This window comes from Cottoperca gobio, chromosome 2 (genome assembly GCF_900634415.1).
Source record: "Cottoperca gobio chromosome 2, fCotGob3.1, whole genome shotgun sequence".
Classification (NCBI taxonomy): Eukaryota; Metazoa; Chordata; class Actinopteri; order Perciformes; family Bovichtidae; genus Cottoperca; species Cottoperca gobio.
Window position 1 is genome coordinate 1,985,200 of NC_041356.1, and position 19,079 is coordinate 2,004,278.

A 19,079-nucleotide genomic window follows, 5' to 3' on the forward strand; every position below is an offset into this window, starting at 1 on the left:
TTTTGCTGTGTGTGTTTCCTGAAATATTCCTGCTTTTAACAGTAACATAGAAATATTCAGTCCGGTATCTACATGCTGCATAGTGTAAAGCTCCCTCTGGGGAAAAAGCCCATGTAATCCGTGTTATATAAGAGCAGTCCAGACTGAATCATGATCTACTAATTCCATTCTGCAATCTCTTTAATTGCCAAACATGCGGTTTCATTGCTAAGAGTGTAAGTACAGGCCACAAAACATGAGGTCAGACTGACCTGGACAAACTAATTCTAATAGCTGAAAACCAAAAGCTGACTGAAGCACTAAATCTAGAACGTAAGCCTGCTTATCTCTTTGAATTATGTTTTTATATTTATTTTTACTCCCAAGTATCTTATATTCTTATTCCATACTAGTACCTTTTAAGCAACATATTCATATAATTCAGGATATTTTGCCTACTGGCTTGTAGTCCAGTAACAGGACAGCTATTGAAAAATGGTCTGATAATGTCGACAGACTAATAAATGTTCAATTTCAATACCATATGCCAGGTCCAGAGTTTAAACAGTGAGTTGGTTCATGTACATTCTGAATGTAGAAGCCATTTTGCGTTATTGTTGGCATTTTATTATTTGGTTTAAGCCCTGCAATATTATTTTGGACACTTGGTGGCGGGGATTAAATGCACTAGGCCAGTGGTCTTCACTATTTTTTACATGAGAGCCGCATTGATTGGACAAAGTCAATAAGGAGAGCCACTTTTACTGCAAAGTATGAAAAGCTACATCCAGTCATAAAAAGCATGTCTGTTTATTAATCTGTCATCCCACCCAGAACATACAATATGCAATGCAACCAACCAATACAAGCAGGACTACATTAATACTGGGATGATGTTGTCAAACTCTGCAAACAATATTTCTGCTGAAGCCAAAAAGCAGTGTTTCACAATGTTTGAGTCTGAGAAGGTTTTTTTTGCCTGAGCCAAAATCCATGCGATCTCAAAAGATGCCTCAGTGAATCGTTCAGTTGTATTAATTGTCCTGTGTATGAGCCTTTGTTGTCCAGAAAGAGAAGAAGAAAGGTGCTCTATTTTATTTACTAATTTCACTTCCAGGTGCATAAGTTTCGTTGAATTTTGGATGCGCAAATGACTTCGCTTGAAACCAGAGCGGGTTTGTTTGCACATTAAGCACAAAGGGTTCGACTCGTGGAGGACAAATACAAATTCCTCTGTCCACTTTTCTTCAAATTTCCTTTGCTCGTCTTGTGTGGCTTGTACCTTTCTTTCTTTTTAACGGGAGCAGCTGCTGTCTGTCCACAAACCACATCTCCAGCAACTTCCTCTCGATTTGCGGTTGTTGGATGCGCCAAAGCCAAATATTAATTTTCCTCGTTTGTCACGCTTTGTTTCTGTCCACCACCTGGTGTGCAACTTTTTAATAAGAAATCGATCCATTTTATGTCTGTAGCGAACTAGCATGAAATGGTGAAACGAGTCAACCAGACCGTCGAAGTGCCAGGTTGGTCGTAGTATCCTCCAATTTAGCGATCTATTTGCATCTTTATCAATTATTTTTTTCATTATTTATAGGCTTATAGAGCAGATACTGTGTTTTAATGGGTTGTATGTAATAGACCTGCTTGTTTTTATGAAATATCTGTATTGACTGCAGTCATAGTTATCACCCCTTTATTTAGCCTACTGCCACGCGAGCCACCAATTAAAGCTTGGCGAGCTGCGCAATGAGTAACACTGCACTAGGCTGTCTGTATATAAGGGTGCACAGGTGACAGCAAATGGGTGATAGTACACAAGTAGAGAGAGCAAACGGTTCTCACCATTGAGCAACCCGAACGAATCAGCGATGGACTCAACCAGCTATAGAACAGCTACAGCAGGGGTTCTCAACGGGGGCGGCAGCGCCCCCCAGGGGGCGTTCACGTGTTTTTGGGGGACGTTTGTGTGTACGGCCTGCGAGGTAATTCATAAACACACGCAAAAAAACTCCAAAAAAAATCTAGTCAGATATAGAATTTAACCCGCGACTGACTGATTTTCCTGGCCAAGGTCAGGGTCCTTGAACACCACACGAGCGGAACCTGTCATCACGTGGTCACGTTTTGTCAAAAACTTCAATATTAAAAGAGACGGTCATTGACATCAGCGAACACAGCATAGCGAGTGTAACAAAGAAAGGTGGATGCGAATGTTCCAGGAGAAATGGACAAACGATTATTTCTTTGTGGAAGTAAAAGGCCAGTGTTTGTGTCTGTGCTTGCGGTCATGGAAAAGGCTCTTGAGCTGCATTACAGCACGAAACATGCCAAACTGCACGAGCTGAAAGGATGAGTCGAGTGCGTTTGAATAAAGTTAACATTGTGTGTTTTTAGACTTTATTTTTATTTTGCTGAGCGATAAAGTGCTGCTTGAAAAACAAAAACTAGAGCCATCCCCCTCAGCCACCACTGCTTGAAAGCATTAATGTTATACACCATGAATAAAATGAATCGGAATTAATGTTAAAACACTACCGCTCTGGTCGGGACATGGACCAGCAGCAGACGAGCTGCACTCTGGCTGCTCGTAGTAGCAGAGCTAACACCTTCAGAGCTAACACCTTCAGAGCTAACACCTTCAGAGCTAACACCTTCAGAGCTAACACCTGCAGAGCTAACACCTGCAGAGCTAACACCTGCAGAGCTAACACCTGCAGAGCAAGTCAGAATACGGACCAGGAGGGCGGTACACAGTAACAAATAAATTGGCTTTATTGTTTTTCATGTTGGGTATGAAAGCGTAAGAACAAGGCTTTCAAAAGAGTTATAGTTTAGTTTAGGATTGATTGATTAATAGGTTTGAGTGGAATATGGCTGCAGCCGCCTGGTCATAGGAGGTGTCCTATGACCAGGCGGAGCGGATTCATTTAGACCGACATATTCTTCATGTCTCAGCCAGGTTTCAGTGAGACAAAATAAATTAATCTTATCTGATATTAAATAATTTACTAGTGCAGCTTTAGATGACAAAGATCTGATGTTTAAAAGTCAACATTTAACTTTTTTATTTAGTTGCACTATTGCAGCAGTAGTGTACATTTGTATTAGGTTTTCATGTATAACTCCTCTTCTGGTTACTACTGATTTTATTAATTTCAGTGGTCGTGGGGCAGACAGTCACTATGGGGATTTGAGTGGGTGACCAGATGGAAGCACAGAGAGAGCGTGTAAGACTGCAACTCTGCCTCCTGGTCTCAACTCCTGGTTGTCATGGATTAGGTCCACTAATAAACTTTGTAATGTTATTATTATTATGAGTTCTGCTCCATCCAAAGTAGGATGGATGCTGTCACTCCTAATCAGACCAGGAGTTCCCCAGAAAGTCCACCAATTATCTACGAAGCCCACATCAGTGTTTCCCCTACCATTGTCTTGGAGGGGCGCTGCGCCCCGCCATCGGAGCCCCACGCCCCCCTGAAATTGAAGGTGTTTTTTTTTTTGAAAAAAACCCAAACAAAAACATTTTTATTCACAACTCACTTTTCACATTGACAGGTGCTCTTTTATTAAATATACTAAACGCTTATGCTATTGATCTAATTGATCTAACTTATGTGCACGTTTCAGTGTGTACTGTCTACTTTGCGCATTCACATTCTCTCCTTCGCTCCATTTTGCGAAGGGCGGGGCTTCGCATCTGACACACACAAGTGTGTGTGTGTGTGTGCACACACCTACAGAGCGGAGGAAAGGAGAGGACAGAACTAAATAGAAACCGCGCCACGCACGCACCCCTTGCACCCCCCAAAGCAGTAAACCTAGGGGAAACACTGCACATCATTATCTGGACACCACCATGACAGCCAGCATCGGAATGATGACATGTCATCACTCGTTAGATTTGGCAGCGGACCAGAGAAAACTACGGAGTCCGACATTGTCTTTGCATATGTACACACCGACTCCACATTCATTTTAGTGCACTCCGATTGACGGGTGTCATTACCTCCGATGGGAATAATAATCTTATTGTATTTACATTTAGCCTTAGTCAGCAGTTTTAAATGTGCTTCTATGTTGCCCGCTCTTGCCCCAGGAATGGTTGCTCGTGTCTCAAACCTCACGTATCTCAGAATTGAGCTACTGATAACCAGAATTGGCTTCTCGGTGTGTGTTGCTGAGTGGGGAGAACCTGTTAGAAACGGTTGGTGGTGAACCGTCCGTGGGCTTCTGCTTACACTTCAGCTAACAGGAACTACCTCTGGTCGGCCTGGACCAGCTACAGGGGGCTTGCTAACAGCTACAGTTGCTAACCACTGACTTTCCATGATGCGGCGCAGCGCTTCTAGCTATCTAAGACTCTCCTCAAACCCTGCATATAAACTACATTTAATACATATACCTTTAAAGGAGGCAGAGTAATAGCTAAACATGAACCACACCGAGCAGGAGAGAGCAGAAGGAGTGTAAACAACTGAGGATTTAGGATTTTCCTGCCGTTCATAGGACACAAGCCCTCTCTCTCTGTGTGTGTGTGTGTGTGTGTGTGTGTGTGTGTGTGTGTGTGTGTGTGTGTGTGTGTGTGTGTGTGTGTGTGTGTGTGTGTGTGTGTGTGTGTGTGTGTGTGTGTGTGTGTGTGTGTGTGTGTGTGACCAGCCGCTCCTTCACTGAACTGCATCGACTCGCTCTTCTGTGGTGTCCACACGGACAGCTAAGTCACTAAAATGAGAATAGCTGGTTCACCTTAAAGGTCAGTCCACCTTAAGTGAGCCTGGGCTGAAGTCGTTGCCTTCGCTTTAATCAGCAGGGCGCAAGAAAGATACGGGGGCTTGACTTGGGTCTTGAGGAGTTGTAGCATTTATTCACAAATAAACTGTACATGCACTGAACTGCTACGGTTACAGCCACAGTGTTACTTCTATTTTACTGTCACACACGCTCTCTCTCTATCGACCGCATACTCTCCAACGCTAATGCCACTCGCTAACGCAGCTAGCACTGTTTGAATGTCTACATTAGTGTCAGTTATTCTGGTTCAGTGTTCAGGCAGGATGTAAATGTAAGGAAACCAAACGTCAGCAGTTGTTTTTTTGACCGTTTCTTTGTTGTGGTTGTTTGTTTTTTGTTCTAGGAGCTCCACCGCCACATAGAAGAGGGTCTAGGCAACAACTTGTCAGGGAGGTGCTCCACCTCCATCACCAGTTCCCTGCAGGCCACACAGGCCGACATGATTGGTAACCCTCCTGCTGTTTGCACATGAGACAGGCTCCTATGGACTTTAATGTACTATGAGCTCTGGCTACATGCATGCTACACTATTTACTATGACTAGTATCCTTTTATGAAACATGTATGTAACCTAGGGGTCGGTTGTATACCGGTTTCATTAGTGTCATGTCCTGCCACAACATGAATTTTGTGATACTTTCGTTACCGTGATAAACACACACTTTTTGGTTTTAGCACACACAAGGGCGCTCTACTTGCTACAACACCTGATGAAATATGTAACATCCACACAGGTTATACTGTCGATGGTTATGTGACTGGCCACTACCTCGCTGAACTGCGGCGGCTCGCTCTCATGTTGCGTCCGCATAGTCTCTGATGGGCCACTTTTACTGCTAAGCGCAATCGCGGAGACGCTAACCAAAGGCCAGCCGGACCGGGTTTTCACAGATTTCTACACAACCGCTGATCCAAATAATTTCACAACTCGGATACACACACACACACACATACATAGGACATCTGTCATTATAGTATGATGTAATTCCCAGTTTGGTTGCTTTTGGTATGTCGGATCACAAATTATGTGGCACCATTTCAGAGGTGAACAAACTTATGAAAAAAGTGTTTTTGCTCTCTTAATATTGTTTATTGCTTAAGGCCCTGTCACACAGTTCCGTATGGCAGAAACGTATGCTGGCGCATATGAAAATTAGCATATACAATGTATATGAACGTATACAGAGCCTCAGCGTTGGCCATTCGCTCTGATACGTTTTGTATAAGTACGTGATACGCTATCAATAGGCTCTGTATATGTTCATATACGTTGTATATGCTAGTTTTCATATGTGCCAGCATACGTTTCTGCCATACGGAACTGTGACAGTGCCTTTAGATTCAGGTAGCTCAGAAATCAAGTTTGCTCAACTAAAAACAACTCTGAGAATGAATTACACTAACTTTACTAAATAACATCCATTATTGGGCAGACTACAACACATGTCGGCATACAGGTACAGCTCAATAAATAAGAATATCGTGGAAAAGTCAGTTTATTTCACTAACTCAATTCAAAAAGTGAAACTCATATATTATATGGATTCATTACACACAAAGTTAAATATTTCAAGTCTTTATTTGTTTTAATCTTGATGATTACGGCTTACAGCTAATGAATACCCAAAAATCAGTATCTCAGAAAATTAGAATATTGTGAGAAAGTTCAATATTGTTGACTCATGGTGTCACACTCTAATCAGCTAATGAAGTCAAAACACCTGCAAAGGTTTCCTGAGCCTTTAAATGGTCTGGTCAATGGTCAATCTGGTTCAGCAGGTTTCACAATCGTGGGGAAGACTGCTGACTTGACAGTTGTCCAGAAGACAGTCATTGACACTCTCCACAAGGAGGGAAAGCCTCAAAAGGTCATTGCTAAAGAAGCTGGCTGTTCCCAGAGTGCTGTATCCAAACATATCCATAGAAAGTTGAATGGAAGGAAAAAGTGTGGTCGGATAAGGTGCACAAGCAACAGGGATAACCGCAGCCTTGAGAGGATCATCAAGAAGAGGCCATTCAAAAATTTGGGGGAGCTTCACAAGGACTGAGGCTGGAGTCAGTGAAGAGCCACCACACACAGACTTATCCAGGACATGGGCTACAACTGTCGCATTCCTCATGTCAAGCCACTCCTGAACCAGAGGCAACGTCAGAAGCGTCTTACCTGCGCTAGAGAAATTGCTCAGTGGTCCAAAGTCATCTTTTCAGATGAAAGTAGATTTTGCATTTCATTTGGAAATCAAGGTCCCCGAGTCTGGAGGAAGAGTGGAGAGGCACAGAATCCAAGTTGCTTGAAGTCCAGTGTGAAGTTTCCACAGTCGGTAATGATTTGGGGAGCCATGTCCTCTGCTGGTGTTGGTCCACTGGGTTTTCTCAAGTCCAAAGTGAACGCAGCAGTCTATCAGGAAGCTTTAGAGCACTTCATGCTTCCTTCTTCTGAGAAGCTTTTTGGAGATGCTGATTTAATTTTCCAGCAGGACTTGGCACCTGCCCACTGCCAAAAGTACTAATGCCTGGTTTAATGACCATGGAATCAATGTGCTTGATTGGCCAGCAAACTCGCCTGACCTGAACCCTATAGAAAATCTCTGGGGCAATGTCAAGAGGAATATGAGAGACACGAGGCCCAACAATGCAGATGAGCTGAAGGCCGCTATCGAAGCAACCTGGGCTTCCATAACCCCTCAGCAGTGCCACAGGCTGATCGTCTCCATGCCACGCCGCATTGATGCAGTAATTCATGCAAAAGGAGGCCCAACCAAGTACCTGAGTGCAGACACATGAACATACTTTTCAGAAGGCCGACATTTCTGTCTCTTTTTTATTGGTCTTATGTAATATTCTAATTTATTAGCTGTAAGCCGTAATCATCAAGATTAAAACAAATAAAGGCTTTAAATATTTCACTTTGTGTGTAATGAATCCATATAATATATGAGTTTCACCTTTTGAATTGAATTAGTGAAATAAACTAACTTTTCCACGATATTCTAATTTATTGAGATGTACCTGTATACCTTGTTTTAAATCCTATTTGAAGCAATAAACACATCCGCTTTATTTAATATCACTTTTTTCTTAAGATATTTTCCCTTACATTGCCAATTGAGTGAAAAGAGATGGAATCATGTTTTGAGTGAAGTATCCCTTTTCTTTTTGTAATACCGTGATATACATTTTAGGTCACATCATCCACCCCTACTACAGACAAACTGTGTGTCACTGATATCTTTGCTAATTTCTGATGTGTGTGTTTCTGCAGATGGTCTGAAGCCTCTGCTGCCCAACCCAGTCAGAGAGCAGGTTGACAAGCTGGTTCCTCGTCACTGCTTTAGCCTCAGTTATGACCTGGCCTGTGACAAGCTCTGCAGCGACTTTCAGGAGGATATCAGCTTCCACTTCTCTCTGGGCTGGACCATGCTGGTCAACCGCTTCCTGGGGCCCAAGAACACCCGGCGAGCCCTCATGGGCTACAACGACCAGGTAACCCCATCAAGAACAAAAAGCCAGTGAAGCTTCTAAAGCAGGGGGCACCAACCTTTTTGATACTGAGAGGTACTTCAAAGGTACTGAATAATACGAAGGGCTACTTGTTTGATACAAACTTCCTGAATAACATAGTTGCACGATTCAACTTTAATGATAATATTATCATTAGTAATAATAATCCTAATAAATATTCATATATGTGAAGAGACTGTCTGATCACATGTTAATGTTAAGTATACCTCACAATGATTATTAACAATGATTTACCATGGTAGGAAACTGATATATTTAAACATGCAACATTATTTATTTATGTCCTCAATCTATTTCAACATTTGAAAGTCAGAGTTATCACATCTCTGATATTTTTGTAAATGTCTTTATTGACAGTTTTGTATGAATGAGCACATTTGTAGTATTTTGTTCAAAATCACAGCAGTTATATTTTAGTACAAAGTATCACTTCTGTAACATTTTATAGGAAATCATTAACTGTCACATCTTCAAATCATATCCTGTTTGTACAAACACTAACATTGTAACCTCAGAGAGTGGAGATGACATCGGAACCTTTCTTCTCGTCTTAGAACAGTGTTTTCAATAATCATCATTGCACCTTTCAAGACCCCGAAGTGTCTCCACAATGTGTCGCTTTGCCGTCACCCCGCAAATGAGACATTCACACTTTTCTTTCACTGTTGTAAAAAATACTTCTTCCTCCCAATCATTGTGAAAATAGTTAGTTTTCTTTCGCTTTTCTGTCATGTTTTGCGTAACAAACGCAGCTGGCGCCCCATCATAGCTCCTCCCGCTAGCTTGTCTCAGTGAACAGGGAAATGGAGATTTAGCTTGCCCAGACAAGACCCCAGACAGGGTCAGAGTTCATATATACATAAAACATTTTTGTTTTTTAAATTCTATATTCAATATTGTCATTTTAAAATAAAGAATAATTCAAGTGTTAAAAAAAACAAAACAGCAAAACAATTAAATACAAATTTTAGACGGAGCTTCATGGTGACTACTGCTATTTTTAGAACACCGCGTTGGCTACCCATGTTCTAAAGGTTATTTTGGCAGATAGACTAGACAAGAGCATGATTGTACTCTTCTCCTAAACCTCTCACTATATTTTCTGTGAGGTTTGACCCACAAGTGTTTCACATTCAGCAACTCTTAACTGCACAAACTTGTTGTAAATTGCTTGTTTCAATTCGGTGAATGCTACTTGTTCATATCAATCAATCAAACAATCATATTTGTCACATGTAATTATATAATGTTCCTTGAGTTTGTGCATAAAGAGTCAAAATACGGTAGCCTTTCTACCATAACTCTGCCCCGCTAGCCCCAGTCTCTTCGATTGAATTATCGGACCTGTGACCCAAGCAATACGCCAGGAGACAGAATTAAAGTGAATGTTTATCGGAATGGAGTATTTTGGATATCTTTGTATCACTCCATAGATCATAAAATACTTGGGGCACATACTAAAGGCTGAGTCCTGCAGCGGCCCAGGCTGGAATCCAACCTGCAGCCTGTCCTCCCCCCTCTCTCTCTGCTTTCCTCACTATCCACGGCTGTCCTTTCTAATAAAGGCGAAAAGATCAAAAATAAAAACATTTTAAAATCTGAAAATACTGTAAAGTCATGCCAAAAAATCAAAAAATAATTCTCCATATTTTTAGGAATAAAATGACCTGTAAATCAGGATATGTATGAAACCCCCCTTTGTAATATAGATAATAATGGAATTGGAAAGTTTTGTTTGTTTATTTTGTCAATTTAAAGGTACTTATGGTAAAGTGATAGTTCACTAGCACAAGCACCTCTACTGGTTTGAATATTTGAAATGAAGTGGATCCAGCATGCACTTTATCGAGGTGGTGAAGTCAGACTGTCCCCGTGCTCGTCTTCACTTGTCCTGTAATCACTTAATCACACAATAACGTTGTTGTTGGAATAACAATGATCAATTCCTGTCAAATGTCTCAAATACAATAAGTTAAAGAGACAATGTGACAGACAGATCACTAGAGACAAAGCTGTAGAATACAACACACAATATAAAGAAAACATTATAATACATTACAATAAATAAGCCAATCTACTTCACTACTATACTACAGTATATAGAGGTGAAATACTGCCCCCTATTTATTTGGAGCAGGTGGCTCAAAACCACACTTTGCATCTTTAAGGGTTAACTAATGTTTGCAGTATCCACTAAGGCTGTTTATTATTTAATTTGGTTCATGTCTTAGAAAACAGTTTAAGTGTGAATAAGACCATTTCTCTTCAGTCACTTGTACATGCGCTGTACTGTTCTCAGCTGTGTTCTGCCTGCAGGTACCTCGGTCCATGGCTCTGACTCCAGTCAGCAGCAGCATGCCTCCATTCCCACAAAGCTCCATGACCCAGGAAGAGCTGATGGTCTCCATGGTGACTGGTCTGGCCTCACTTACCTCACGTACTTCCATGGGTGTCCTTGTGGTTGGAGGCGTGGTGAGCACACACACACACACGCACGCACTCACGAAAATTCTAATTCTGCCCCAGTGTGTGTTTAGATGTAGCACAGAGAGAGCACGGGTCGGCCAGACATGAATTTGTTTGTGTGTGCAGGTCTGGAAGGCAGTGGGCTGGCGTCTGATCGCCCTGTCAGTAGGTTTGTACGGACTCCTCTACATCTACGAGCGGCTCACCTGGACCACCAAGGCCAAGGAGAGAACTTTTAAGCGACAGTTTGTGAACTACGCCAGTGAGAAGCTGCAGCTCATCGTCAGCTACACCGGATCCAACTGCAGCCACCAAGTCCAGCAGTAAGTTTAACAGTTGAACACCATCATCAAGCCTCAGAGCCGTTTGTCAGTTTAAAAAGAAGACCGTGAAGAACCTCTCTGTTATTACGATGTTTTCTAAAGGGCCGTACAAATGCTGCGTCTGTCAGGCGTCGGGTGCCAGGGCGCTGAGGCAGGTTGTGCTTCGCTCTTGTGTTTCTGGGCGCCTTCTGCGAGTCTACTTTGACAACAATGGATGTAAGCGTGCAACAAACGCAGCATGTGTGCGGCCCTAAACCTGTTTGTCTCTGGTCTCTGGTCATCAGGGAGTTGGCAGGTGTGTTTGCTCAGCTGTGCCAGCAGGTAGACGTCACCCGTCAGAACCTGGAGGATCAGATCACTGACATGAACAGCAAGATCGAGCTGTTGGACAGCCTACAGAGCAAGGCTAAGCTGCTGCGGTAAGAACCTCCACACTCAGAGTACATACACAAACAGCCAGACAGACTCCTGGGTGGTGGTGGTGGGGCTAAGACACCAGCAGCTCTGGGACATGTGGTGCACCAGCCTCCATTTGGTTGCTGCTGTTTTACAGCTTCCGTATTATTATGAGCAGCCTGCACATGTTATATCTCATGTAAAGGGCTCTTTGTGTTACCAGAAGGTTCATTCTGTAAGGTAAGGCATAATTATATTCGCATCATTGTGCCTTCAAGTGAATTCGGCAAACATGATACATAAAACTATTAATGTATTTGTTTAAAAAGCATTTAGTTTGTCCCGCATGTCACTGTACTGCTGAAACCAGCTGTTCAGATGTATTTCTGTACATCATTCATTTCCATCAATATAAATATGGCTGTACAGTTATTACTGTAGTCCACCTACCGTATGTATATTAAGCAAAGCAGTGAAATCCTTTACAATTTCATGCTATGAGCCAGAAAGCTAACGTTCTGCTATCAAGATTCAAAGTCAATGCATCTGGTGACCAAACAGTAAATATCATTTGACGGTATGTTTACCAACAAGACAAGCTAACTAGCCACCCATGTCCCCAAATCAATGTCAAGATTTTCTCTTTCTTCATCTGCTTCACAGTCATAGTTGTCATATCCTCCAAAGAGGTTAAAAGAAATATTGAAGTCACTCATTGTAAAACAGCTCCAGGTTAAGGTGTTAACTGTGTCCCTGTTGCTATGGCTACTCATTTTTGATACAGCCAACACATTCATTTACAAACCAACAGTTTCACTGAAACTACTTAGTAGGTGTCCTATATCAGAAATGAATGGACACCCTGCAACCAATCAGGATGGAGTATTCACACAGCCCATGGTGTTAGAGAAGCCGCTGTAAGCTATAAATAAGGTGGTGGTGTAAGCCTTACACCACCACCTTATTTATAGCTTACAGCACTTACACCACCTTATACCTTACACTGTAAGGTATAAGGTGGTGGTGTCTCATTGATTGTAGAGAAAGCGTAGTGTTGCAGCAGCTGCATGCGTTACATGTTCAGAGTAGCCTTCTGCCATTGCAGCTGACTGATTCAAAAGGCTGGAGGGAACAAGTGCTACAATGGAAATGGGTAAAGTGATCGCTTATTTAAGTGAGTTCAGCCAATTGTACTACTCAATTTACTGTACAGCCCCTTACAGGCGTGCATCTCGTTACATAAAGTATAGATATTCTTAACATGTATTTGTTGTGATAGGAACAAGGCGGGCTGGCTGGACAGCGAGCTCAACATGTTCACTCAGCAGTACCTGCACCACAGCAAGTAAAGCACACAGCATCCACCTGAGACTCGGCACCACCGGTGAACATTGCTGCACCTCTCAAGTGTCCCCTCTAGTTGACAAACTTCTGAACTTTGAAGATAATGAGAGAAATGATCCACACTGTTCTGAATGGAAGATGGTTTGAGTGGAAAACCACCAGGTGGTTGTCATATGGATATAAGGGTTTGAGCTCAGGGTGGGAGTCCTGTAGTCAGCTGGGGACTTCTCTCACAAAAATGAAAATATAAGCCACAACATGAAATTAAAAAGGTTTAACCACAGACTCTAGAACTGAACATCCCCTCAGAAGATAAGAATCAGGAAATACACTGAGTGCTTTCATGTTCAGTTGTGGTGATATGCAAATGAGCATGAAGCATCTGACTGCATCCAATTCCAGTTAAATATCCCATATTGAACTTGTGTAGATGTGATTTTGTATATACATTTTGAACACTGGACAATGTGTTTGAACACATTTTGCCACGCTGAAGTAAAAGGCTGTCAGCATGAGGGATTGGGAAAAAGTGTCTTATGTTAGTAGGATGATGAAACTAGGGATGTCCCGATAGCAGACATTTAGTAGTCCATACCAGTGAAACTCCACCATTCTCCATACTGATTCGATACCTTGGTTAAAGAAACTAAACAATAACTCCCATACACTTCTTTATTACATTGGAATACTGTCAGGAGGTTTTACACGTCATAACTCTAATATCTATTTTATATTTCTTTGAAAACATCTCCTTCAAACAACTGTAAGCTTGAATACGTTTCTCACCAAAAACTGCATTTTACAAGATCACGTTTGAACCCACCACATACATTTTTCTTTGTCCCAATACATATTGTTACTGAATGGAGCCTGAACACCCCTTAATGCAAGTCAATAGCTCCACTGATACCGGCTGCTAACAGCTAACGGCTAACAGCTAACGTCAGTCAGTTTAATTAATGAATCACAAAGTCAGGTACGGTACTGTAGAAAAGCAAGTACTGTCACATTTACAGAATTTGGGCATCGACTTGGTACTGAAATATCGGTTCTCGTGACATCCCTAAATGCAAAAATAATTTATTCTTCTAGTTAGTATATTTGGGAAATATTTCAGAGAATGAATGTCAGAAATTATATTGTTGCCGTTTGTCACTGGAAAAGAAACTCGTATTGACATTCAAATGACAAGAAAGAATATTCTGTTTTACTTTTAAAGCTTAGTTCTATGAGCACCAAGTTGAACTGATCGTACCTGTCACATGTGGAGACTTCACATACTGATGGGATCATTCAAACCGATAAACAAGTAGTAAATATTAACCCTCACCTTATATGTAGAATAGCCTGATGTCTACATGAGTAAACCTATATCCTCATTTTTGCAAGGATAAAGTTTGGTCTGAAGTAATTGAATATATTTTAGCATGTTCAACAAGAAAGGAGCAAATCTAAGATTCCTGTTTGTAAACTTACAGGGGGGAAGGGAATAGTGCATTTGTTGGGGACTATTTATAGCGTCAACAATGGAACTCTGGCACAGAAATGAGATCAGGCTTTGAAGACGCACTCAACACTTGGTAGGATATATTCAGTGTTGCGTGGCTCGGCACAAGTTAAATAAATATTTAGAGTCTCTCTGTGATGATGGTCCCCTGTTGTGAATGATTTTCTTTAGTGCCACCATAGCATAGCTGCAGAAGAAGACCACGACATATGCAAATAGTTGAATATTACGAGGTCAGAATTCTTTTCCATGGGATTCTAACTTTAAAGACACGCTTGCGATGTAATGGTAATGATAGCATCCCCACATCTCTGGCCTGTATGAGGTGTATCGCCATGTGTCATCTACTGCCTGACATGCCAGAGCTTAGTCTGAGCAGCACTGGAGCTTAACTCCATCAAGTGTCCCACTTCACATTCACTGTTCTTTAATGAATAAAATGAAGTGTTATGCTTTATGTAGAACAATAGATCTATCAAATTTCAATATTATGAGCCTATAAAATCTACTACTTTTGATGTTTTCAACCGCAAAATATTTTGAGTTTCAAAACCGTGTGATTTGTCATGTCAGGTACACTAAAACAAAATGAGTGTTCAGCTTCCTCGTACATATCTGATGAATCCTCCTTCCCCAAACCAAGAGTCCTTATGTGAGCTGGTAGAACTGTTGATGGCTGTGTATCATCACTACTCTGCACCGCTCCCGTCTGCTTTCATCTCCAAACAAAGAGGAGCATCTGAAATACATGTGATGCTGTTGGGTTACTTTATTTCAGCCCAGGAGTCCCACAGACGTATAATAAAAGTACTACAGACGACAGACACGAGCTGAAGAGATGCTCAAACCAGAGAAGTTAAGGGTGAAGAAGTGACGACAGCCTTTCAATTGAACATCTAAATGTATTGTTTTAAATGAAATTGTACTCTATCTAAATCTAAAATGTGTAATATAATGTATTTTAATAGTTTGCCTTGCAGTTGGAATCAATAGGAACGTGCTGAAGAAGGCAACAACAGCCCAGATCAGATGTGCCTGAGCCTGTTCAGTAGTCTGGTTTCAGATTAGACCATACGCATCCTTCAGAGGGAAAATATGCACTTTATCAATTTGCTGATTTTATTTAGTCATTTTCTTGTCTTCCCCCATAATCTACTCTACACAACGTAGTTGCTGTATGTTTGGCTTCAGGAAGGTGAAAGTATCAGCATGCAGTGGTTGTTGTAATTTGTTGTCCAGTTAAAATATTCAAACATGTATGTAGGTTGAAAATAAAGGTGACATCATGCAAAGAAACCTGTGTATTGAGAATGTTACTGGTGACTCGAGACCAAACTGTAATGTGCTGTGAAGCCGGAGTTCAGGTGTTCATCCCCAGTGATCGGTTGCAAGCTGAAGAAAGAGTCAGCAGTTTGAGCTACAACATGTGTTCCTACAGAAAGTCATTATACAGGAGAGTTGCTCAGGCAGGACGGCCTTTCATACACACTTCTGTCTACCAAGTGTGAACAAAGGCTCTGAGACATCAGACAGTGGACCACACCACTGCCAGGGCGGAGGGGCACGGTGGAGATCTCCCTGGGGAAGTGGAGCGACCTCCTTTCTCTCTTTCCAGTTGGCCATGGAGCAGAAGCGTGGCGCCTCTTCCCACCCATTCCTGCCCTCCCGGTCTGGACCCTGCCGACCGCTCCACCTCAGTCAGGACCTTGGCGTCTGTCGCTCACTGACTGATGGTGGATGCTCAGTTTGAGAACCAGCCTAGTCTCCGTGCTTGTAGCCCAGATGGATTGCAGTGGGAGCTGCAAGGCCTCATACATCCAGTACCAGTCAGGCTAACGCAATAAATACCATGGCAACCTGAAGAACGCCCTCTGTAATTGAGAACATGAAAACTAGGCAGCGAGTGAGCAGAGAAGTCACAATAGATGATCAGTCTAAAGAGGCTGGAAAAGTGTGTGCGTGCGTAACATTTTACAATTGTTATTTAAACTAAAATTGATGAAGAAAAGTTGCTTCACATCTATGGTACCCACTAAATCTTCTTAGATTGATGAATTTGAATGTTCTTCTAGAAAGTAAAGTTAGATATCCTCCTATGACAGACGAAGGCATCGTTGTCCATCCAAGCACATCCCCTCACCTCAGCATGCAACGTTTCCAGAAGGTTTGGTGTATTTGAGAACTTGGCCAGCAGATGGCAGTATGACATCACTTACCAAATTGCCTTCATCCAAGTCGCCAGTTTATAGCAAACTGACACAACTTTCAGGGCCCCTTTCCTCAAGTTCCTCGAAAGGGGACAAAACAACATGAACTAAAGTTGGGAGTGATGTCTTCACTTCTGTTCTGATCATGGGCCAATGTGGTATGTGACCTAACCAATCAGCTGTTGGGTCTCCTGTTTTATTTTAGAATTGAGCTCTAACCCCTTATTTTCTCTAAATGTGAACAACTCTACCAGCAGTGGAATTCAATTCACATCAAGTAGTTTTTATTTTCTCTTAATTCTTGTGCAGCGACATGCCTCAGTTTTAAGATGGCTCATGTAAATTAAACACCGGTTGAAATGCACACATTTGTAAATAAGGTTGTGAGGAAGCTGAAGCCTTATTGTGACGACGTTTGAACAGCACAACATGAAGCTGCACACTGAGCAGCTGCAGCGATGAGATGCTGCTTACACATGAATGCGTCCGTAATAATACTGCAATCTACATATAATCTGTGAAGGGGACTACATTTGATACTGTACATTTTGTTGAAAATACTTTGTACTTTTACTTTTGAATGCAACACTTTTACAAACTTTTACTACATTTTTGTATTTATTATATTTCTGTGCATTCTACTTATTATATATTGTGTTTCTTTACTTCCTCCTGTTGCCCTGTCCCATTTGCTGTTGTAACTGTGGGAATAATAAAGGATTATCTTATGTTGAATAGTTTATAAAACAACCGCTTTATTTTCATCACAAGTGTGCAAGATACTTTCCTAAAGGAAAGGTTCCCCACATCCCTGAAGCACCAGGGAAGATGAAGATGCTCATGTTTGATACTTGGATGTGGAGCTTCTGTAAAACATTTGTATGTGAATCAAGTGCGTCTAACCCAGGGGCCAAACTACAAATTAAACATTCACATTCAGAGTTTATGGATGATACATCACACAGTATGATCTTATCATAGAGATGAAGTGTCAGTGTATATGTCCGTCCGATACACAGGGGAAGGAGACTCCACACATCAGCTAACATAAAGCTGGTAATATAAAGAGCTTTTGATAAGGTGCATCATGTCTTCATCAGATGTTTCAGCTAAAGGCTGTTTCTCAACTCATGGACAGATTTGAGAAGGTTTGATCTGTAATGTTTTTATGATGTATATTTACATATGCTGTGAACCTCTCAGTGATAATCATAATTCTTTAATAACCAAGTTTAAGGGATCTTCATGAAAAGATCATATCATTCACTTTCGACTCAGCTTGAGTGGCTTTATACAGAAAAACATTCAGCCTGCAAGGCTAAACACCAAAAAGGCCCTTTCACTTGTCTTTCATAAGGAACCTGCAGAAACCTCAAGCACATTGTAGGTGTGTGTTACCCTGCCATGATATGTTCTGTTATCAAAAAGACTTTAGTGTTCAGTCTGAGTCCTCAGTAAGTGGGCTTTCATGGGTCTCCATGCTCCCCTCTTTCCATTTGTATCTTCACAAAGAACCCCATTCACACACACGCGGGAAGATGCGATGACTTGGATCAGATACATGCTGAGCTTTTTCACGCCACTCATTCACTGTAAGCTTTCATGTCTTTGTTCTTCAGGACGGACACTTGTTGATCAGAATATTATGTGATTTGATTTGATACCTTAGATGCCAGATTTAACACACATGTATCTGGCTACTGAAAAGGAGAATACTATCTCTACAGCATCTCAACTCAAGGTCCACTTACTGGCTTTTTAGGCACTTTTGACTGCATCTCATGGTTTGCATGAGTGGATTGCACTGGCTCAGTTCTTATCACACACTGATTGCAGGAAACCTCCAGGCCCGGTGCCAGCCGGACCATCGGGAGCCATTTGGGTTTCAGTGCCTCGCCCAAGGACACCAAGGACAAGAGGAGCAGGGGCTCAACACGCTCCTGTTTGATTCCCCTCCCCCGGGAACCCTGCCTGTAGTGGACATCCTGCTCTGATGAGCTCGGATCCTCCATCTTTTACCGGATGTGCCTACTGACTCCTGGCGATGCCCTTTGATGCTGTGACAATCTGAAAAATAAAAAGTAGTGATCTTCTAAAGAGTTTCAGCTGCCTTATGTTCATCCATGTGACCAGGGTCCCATTCTTTAAACACGGATTAAATGATACCAGCCTTCATCATCCAGCTCACTGGGTTCTCTGAAGAATAAAAAGATACCAGTCTAAACCAGGATGGTAGTCATGGTTACAGACTACACATTAAACTTTAGATATTAAATTGTTTGACCAATATCCAGCAATTTGAGTTGTAAACTGTTTATATTCACTATGCAACAATTTGTACACTTTTTGTAGTGTTTGTATTAATAATCCCCAAATATCGTAACTACCACGTAATTTGTATTTTGTTCACAGTATCCTGATCTGATATGTGTATAACCCTGTTCAGATGCTGTCCTCATCATTGTGAACATTAGTATACCAACACATTTAGGAGCTTTCTCTGTATTTTCATGCTCTCATCTGAAAAATAGTTCATGTTTGATGAGC

General features: G+C 41.6%; 1 protein-coding gene across 1 annotated transcript in view; it reads left to right on the plus strand.

Moving 5' to 3' along the window:
• The window catches only part of LOC115019720 (mitofusin-2-like), a 29,046-nt gene extending 13,425 nt beyond the window's left edge, over positions 1–15,621 (plus strand). Inside the window, exons 13-18 of the mRNA XM_029449252.1 lie at positions 5,111–5,213; positions 8,030–8,250; positions 10,606–10,761; positions 10,882–11,078; positions 11,363–11,497; positions 12,754–15,621. Coding sequence (XP_029305112.1) covers positions 5,111–5,213; positions 8,030–8,250; positions 10,606–10,761; positions 10,882–11,078; positions 11,363–11,497; positions 12,754–12,823 — 882 coding nt within the window. The 3' untranslated portion in view covers positions 12,824–15,621. The remainder of the gene's footprint in view (positions 1–5,110; positions 5,214–8,029; positions 8,251–10,605; positions 10,762–10,881; positions 11,079–11,362; positions 11,498–12,753) is intronic.
• The last annotated feature ends 3,458 nt before the right edge of the window (positions 15,622–19,079 follow it).